Below are 7497 nucleotides of genomic sequence, written 5' to 3' on the forward strand. Positions count from 1 at the left end.
TCGATGGTATTTTCTAATTCTGTGAAGTATGTCATGGGGATTTTGACTGGGATTGCATTGAATCTATATATTGCTTTTGGTGGGATGTTCATTTTTACAATATTAATTCTTCCAGTCCATGAGCATGGGAAGTCCTTCCATCTCCTGGTGTCTTCCTCAATCTTTCTTTAAAGATTCAAAATTTTCACTGTAGAGATCTTCGGTGTCTTTGGTCAGGTTTATTCCAGGATATCCTTTTTTTGCAGCTATTGTGAGTGGAAGCATTTCCCTGTACTCTTTCTCCAATTGCTTATTATTGGTATATAGAAAGGCTACTGGTTTTTGTCGATTGATTTTATAACCTGCCACTATACGGAAAGTATTGATAAGTTCTAGGAGTTTCCTGATAGAACATTTAGGATCTCATAGGTATAATATTATATCATCTGCAAAAAGTGATATCTTGACCTCTTCTTTTCCAATTAGTGCTCCTTTAATTTATTTTCCTTGTCTAATTGCTCTAGCAAGAGTTTCAAGCACTATGTTGAAAAGGAGCTGAAATAGTGGACATCTTTCTCTGGTTCCTGATTTTAGTGGGAAAGCTTCCAGTCTTTCTCCATTTAGAATGATGTTGGCTGTGGTTTTATTGTATATAGCTTTAATTATGTTAAAGGATGTTCCCTCCAGTCTAATTCCCTTTTTAATCTTTATCATGAATGCATGTTGAATTCATGAATGCATGAATTTGTTGAATTTTCTGCATCTATAGAGATGACAATGTGGTTTTTGTCTGAGTCCATTTATATGATTAATGACGTTTATTGACTTGTGTATATTGAACCATCCCTGTATCTCTGGAATAAAGCCTACTTGATCATGGTGAATGATCTTTTTGATGAGCATCTGTATGTAGTTTGTTGAGAATTTTTGCATCTATGATCATTAAGGATATGGGTTTACATTTTTCTTTTTTGGTTGTGTCTTTGTCTCTTTTGGATATGAGAGTGATGTTGGCTTCATAGAAGGAATTTGGGAGTTTTCCCTCTGTTTCTATTGTTTTGAATAATTTAAGTAAAATTTGGAGGTCTTCTTTAAATGTCTGGTAGAATTATGATGTAATTCCATGTGGGCCTGGGCTTTTTTTTAGTTGGGAGGCTTTGGCTTACTATTCCAATTTGCTTATATGTTATGGGTTAGTTTAAACTGGTAATCTCTTTTTGATTTAACTTTGGTGGTTCCCATGATTTCAGATGTCCATCCATTTCTTTTAGATTTTCAAATTTAGTAGAGTATAGGTTTCTAAAATATACCCTTATAATGTTCTGTATATTTTGGGTGTCTGTTGTGATGTTTCCCCTTTCATATCTGATTTTGTTGGATTTGTTCTTTCTTTCTTTTGGTTAACTAGGCTAAGGGTCTATCTTGTTTAGCTTTCCAAAGAACCAGCTCTTAGATTCATTGATTCTCTGTATTGTTTTCTTTGTGTCTATTTCATTGATTTCTGCTTTCATTTTTATTTCTTCTCTTCTGCTGGGTTTACGTTTAATTTGTTCTTGCCTTTCCAGTGTCTTTAGTTGCAATGTTAGGTCATTTATTTGGGTTCTTGCTAATTTTTTAATGTAGGCACTTAGAGCTATAAACTTCTCTCTTAGGACTGCTTTTAAAGTGTCCCAGAGGTTTTGTTGTATTGTCCTTTTTGTTGAATTCCAGGAATACTTTTATTTCTTTCTTAATTTCTCCTTTGACTCACTCATTGTTTAGGAGTGTGTTGTTTAAGCACTATGAGTTCATGTAGTGACTAGGGCTTCTTCCCGTGTTGATTTTGAGCTTTATTGCATTGTGGTGTGATAGAATGCATTGGATTATTTTTTATAGTTTTGTATTTGTTGACATTTGTTTTGTGCCCTAGTGTGTGGTCAATTTTTGAAAAAGTTCCATGGGGTGCTGAGTAGAAAGTGTATTCTTTGGTGCTTGGGTGGAATATTCAAAAGATGTCTGCTAGGTCTGTTTGATGTATGGTATTGTTTAATTCAAATGTCTCTGTGCTTATTCTTTTTCCAGTTGACCTGTCTAATGGAGACAGTGGGGTATTGAAGTCACCTACTATTACTGAATTTGGGTTAATCTGTATCTTAAAGTCCTGTAGTGTTGTTTTCAGGAACTTGGGTGCACCAGAGTTTGGTGCATATATGTTCAGGATTGTAATATCTTCTTGGTTAATTGTTCCTTTCATCAGAATGAAGTGACCCTCCTTATCTCTTCTGATTAGTTTTACTTTGAAGTCCTTTTTGTCAGATATTAGAATTGAAACACCTGCTTGCTTCTTAGTGCCATTTGCTTGGAATACTTTTCCATCCTTTCGCCTTAAGGTAGTGCCTGCCCTTGATGTTGAGATGGGTTTCTTGCAGACAGCAAAAAAGTTGGATTTCTATTCTTAATCTATTTACTTAGCCTGCATCTTTTGACTGAGAAGTTCAGTCCACTGATATTTAAAGTTATTATTATTGAAAGATGTGTATTGGTTTGCCATCAATTTTGGTTGCTGTTTGCATTCTTTGTCTAACATTGTGTTTCCTCAATTATACCTTTATTTTCTTTCATTTCCCCTGGGATATAGTTGTCTCTCTCTCCACTCTTTTTATTGCTTCAAGTATTCTTTGAAGGGCTGCTTTCATGGACATGTATTCTTTCAGGCTATTCGTGTGATGGAAGATTTTTCTTTCCCCCTAAATTGCAATAGACATGTTTTCTGGGTAGAGTATTCTGGGATGGCACCTATTGTCATTTGGAACTGGAAATACCTTGGTACAGTCTCTTCTGGGTTTCATAGTTTGCACTGATAAGTCAGCTGTAATTCTGATGGGCTTTCCTTTATATGTGACTTATTTTTCTTTTGCTGCTTTCAGTATTCTCTCTTTGTTCTGTACATTTAGTGTTTTTACTATGATATGCCATGGGGAGTTTCTTTTCTGGTTCTATTTGGTATTCTATGTGCCTCTTGTATTTGTATGGGGATGTCTTTCTTTAATTTTGGGACATTCTCTTCTACAATCCTGTTTAAGATCTGATCAATACCATTAACCTGAATTTCTTCTCCTTCCTCTATGGCTGTGATCTATAGATTTGGTCTTTTCATGGTATCCCACATCTCTTGCATATTCCATTCCTGTGTTTTTAATTTTTTTAAAATAATCTTTGAGTGGTCCAATTCTTCAACTTGATCCTCCAATGTTAATATTGTTTTCCTTTTCATTCCTTCTAGCGGTGAGGCTTTCCCCTGTTGTTTCAAGTTGACTTATTGAATTTTTCACTTCCTCATTTCTGCCTGCATTTTCTTCAATGCTTCTATCTTTTTTTGTGAATTCATTCAGAAGTTTATCCCTTTCTTCTTTTAGTTCTGTTTGTTCGTGTGCTCTTTAAATTCGTTGAATTCTTTGATCATGTTTATGATTGTTCTTGTAAATTCTGTACCCTGTGTTATCTCTAGGGGGTTCTCCTTGTAGAACTCTTCCACAGGACTGGTTGAGTTTGGTAGGGATATAGTGTTTTGGCTTTCCATTTTATTATTCTTTCGTTATGATTTTGCTATGTGAATTTCTTTTGTTGTTTGTGATTCTGATATGAAAATTAAGTTGAAGTTTGCTTCTGTTTGTATTTCTGGTGTGCCTCAGTCCTTTTCTTATTGGTTATGTAAACTGGTTGGTTCAGGTTTCAGGTTCTCTCAGGTTTTATGTTGGAGTGAACTGATGGCTTCCGATTAGCTACTCAGGAGCTCCCACAAAAGCCTAAATCAGGTTCCAGTCAGGTATACTCAGGCTTCCTTCTAAGGTTTGAACCCCTACTAGTGGGAACTCAGGGAAAAACCAGGGAAGTTCCCTAAGGTAGGGCCAATTTTGGAACTCTCAGGCAATCTGCTGAGTTCTCAGCCCCTATGCCATAGAGAGGACAGAACAGACACTCTGGAGGTCTGCTGACATCTCAGCTTTATCCCACCAAATTCTGTCCAGGGGCCTTGGGAGGGGCCTCACGTAGTCCCAGTTTGGGGTTTGTATATGTGATTTAGGGATGCTCACCACCCTGTGGGGGTAGGATCCAGGTGCTCTCAGGGGGGTTCCCTGAGTTCTCAGCCCCTATGCCAGAGAGAGGCTGGAACAGACACTCTGGAGGTCTGCTGAGATCTCAGCTTTATCCTACGAAATCCCTGCCCAGGGACCTGGGGGCGGGGGGCTCACGTGGTCCCAGTTAGCGAGATTTGGGGAAGCTCACCACCATGTGGGGACAGGATCCAGGCAGTCTCTGGCAGGTCCCCTGAGTTCTCAGCTCCAATGCAGAGGGAGGCTGGAACAGGCACTCTGGAGGTCTACTGAGATCTCAGTTTTATCCTACCAAACCTCTGCCAGGGGCCTTAGGAGGGGCTCATGTAGTCTCAGTTAGGGGGTTGGGTACTGCAAGATTTGGGGAAGCTCACCACCACGTGTGGGCAGGATGCAGGCCCTCTCAGGCAGGTCCCCTGAGTTCTCAGGCCCTGTGCCAGAGGGAGGCCAGAACAGGCACTCTGGCAGTCTGCTGAGATTTCAACTTTATCCTACTAAATGCATGCCTATTTTTTTGTTGCATTTCTATTTTAGAGTTTACATTCCTAGATACCTGGGATCAAGTCTGACACATTTGTACACATCTGAAAACATCTCATTATATGATAGATAGTTAGATAGATGATAGATAGATAGACAGATAGATAGATTCAATAAACCTTTATGATATTATAATCTTAAGAACTAATTACTAAATTATAACCTGAACAATTTTCTACTTTGACAGGAGTTGGCTGCCTGCGAAGGCTTGGTAGATGAGGTGACTTTAACAGAAATGGGTAAGATGTATTTTGTCATTTTTAGAGCAAGTAAAAACATGATTGTACATACACGGCTTGATACTTAGGTATGTGGAAGCTGCTGTCTCTATTACACAAAATTGATGCCATTAATAATACATTTACAGGACACAAATGTGATAGACTTTTCAATGTTCTACTATATTTTTCTATTTTCCCCATTTTTAACATGAAATTGATATAAAGTAGTTCATATCTTTACAGATGCAATAGATTTCAACTGCATTTCAAAATGGAGAACAAGAAGTATTATTGGTCAAAGTATTTTAACATGTAGTACACTGGTAGGAATTGAGATGGTAAAATTGAGAAAACTAAACTGATTTTGTATTTAATAACTATGAATACTAATGAATAGTTGGAAATTTATCATGAGTTCAACCTTTTTACAGAGTAAAAATAGTTAAAAGATGATGAAAGTGCATAACACCACAAATGGTAAAAAAACAGAGTGTTGGTTATATATTAAACAATACAAGAGTACAGTGTAGGATAGCCATTTCCTTAGTTGAATTTTTGTGAATTTCATTCGATATATTTTGATCATATTTAGATCTGCACTCGCTTACTATCCCCCCCCATATAAATGAAAGTATATAGAATCAAATGTGTGTCCCCCAAATGCCCTTTGGTGTGGGTTCATCCATTGGGAAAGTTGAATATTTCAGATTGCATGTAACAAACTAAGAAACTTTCACCAAATATTTTCTTCCATTCTATGGAGTTTTTTACTTCCTTGATGTTGTGCTATTCTGTTGAAGTTTACTTTCTTTCTTTTGCTGCCCATGCTTTTCTTGTTAGCTATATCTAAGAAATGATTGACACATGGAATTTCTTGAAGAATTCTTGTTTTGTTGTTGTTGTTAATTTTTTGACAGTGCCTCTCTTTAGCTCCAGTCTGGCCTTGAATTCACAGAGATCTGCCTGCCTTTGAGTACTAGGATCAAAAGTGTATACCACATGTCTTGCTCCTTGTATCTTTTTAGAAGTGTTTCATAGTTTTAGCATCTACACTGAGGTTTTTAATCTATCTCAAGTTAGGTGCTGAAATGTTGTGAAGGGTCCAACTTTGTTATTTTATATGTGGACACTTAGTTTTTACAGCATGATTTTTGGAAAAGATAATCCTTTACCCAATGAACTGTTTTAGCATGCTGGTCAGAAATAACCAGACAAGTTTATGGATATTTATTTTAAGGCTCTGGCTCTATTTTCTTGTTATATATATCAGGCATCTTTCCTGTATTATGCTGCTTTAATTACTGTAACAATATAATTCATTTTGAATCAGGAAATATGGACACTCTCACTTTATTCTGCTTTAAGGGTGGTTTGAATATTTAGGGTTCTTGCAAATCTGTCTGAATTTAAAGAAAAGGATAATGAACTATTAATTGACTATACTGAATATCCAAATAATTTCTGCTAGCATCACCATCCTAACAATATTAAATCTTCCTATCCATAAACACAGTAGTCCTTCCATTCAATTTTATTCTTTAATGGGTCAGTAGCATAGACAGGTTGGATAGATGCCTACTCAAATGTAGTAAAGGCCCCGCTTTTATTTGCAACCTTAATATTTGCATCCTCTCTTCATTTTCAATCTAGCCATTGATTTTGCTGGCATTTCCAAATAATGAACTTTTTGTTTTATTAATTTTTCTCCATTTTATTCTGTTCCATTTATTTCTGCTGAATTTTATTGCTTTCCATCTGCAACCTCTGGGGCTTACCTTGCTTTTCTTTTTCTACTTCCTTAAGGCATAGATTAACTTCTCGTTCGAGATTTTTTTTCCAATCTTAATAATATTTAGACCCCCTCCCTCCCCTATCTGCACCCCCCATAGCCCACCCACTGGATTTCATGCATTTTGTCATATATATTAAGGCCTATCAAATCAAGTTTTGGCCCCCAGATGTCCCTCAGTGTGTGTTCATCCACTGGAGCCTGTTTGTCTTTCGACAATATAGGAATTTATGGCTACTACAATTCCCTTGTGAGCATTGCTGTCACTGCATTCAGTAAGCTTCTGTTTGTGGTATTTTAATTTTAAGTCATTTCTCATGATTTTATAGTGTGTCTTATGATTTAGTTCTTCTTCCTGAAGAGTTATTTATAGCACACCACTAGTTACAACAAAATTCCATCTTGACTAATTTTAACTGTTCTAGAACAGTAATACTTATTTTCTATTGATTGATGGACTGTTATGTTCAGAATTGAACACTGGTTCTCTTACATGACTAGAAAGTGCTCTATTGTTAACATTTCAGCTCTTTGATTTCTTTTGCATTTGATAGTTATTTGTGATGTTTTAATTTTCATATATTTCTGAATTTATACAATCTTTACACCTATGAATTTCTAGTTTTATGAATTTGTGATTGGAAGACATACTGTGCATGATTTGACTCTTTAAACTTATCAAGACTTGGTATGCAGACCAACACATATCCTATCCTGGAGAAAGCTCTTTTGACAGTTGATAAAAAAAATACTGCTTTCTTCAAGCACATTGTTTTATGTATGTGTTATGCCCAGTTGTTCTCTAGTGTTGTTCAAGTAATCATTGACCTTATTTATCTTCTGTTTTATTGGTATATACATTATTGAAAGTGGG

The 7497-nt window shown here is 36.3% G+C and overlaps 1 protein-coding gene across 1 annotated transcript in view; it reads left to right on the forward strand.

The window, feature by feature from the left end:
- Satl1 (spermidine/spermine N1-acetyl transferase like 1) overlaps positions 1-7497 on the forward strand; it is a 24938-nt gene that overhangs the window by 6624 nt on the left and 10817 nt on the right. Inside the window, exon 2 of the mRNA XM_008822909.2 lies at positions 4801-4852. Coding sequence (XP_008821131.1) covers positions 4801-4852 — 52 coding nt within the window. The remainder of the gene's footprint in view (positions 1-4800; positions 4853-7497) is intronic.

This window comes from Nannospalax galili, unplaced genomic scaffold (genome assembly GCF_000622305.1).
Source record: "Nannospalax galili isolate Female #2095 unplaced genomic scaffold, S.galili_v1.0 scaffold10, whole genome shotgun sequence".
Classification (NCBI taxonomy): domain Eukaryota; kingdom Metazoa; phylum Chordata; class Mammalia; order Rodentia; family Spalacidae; genus Nannospalax; species Nannospalax galili.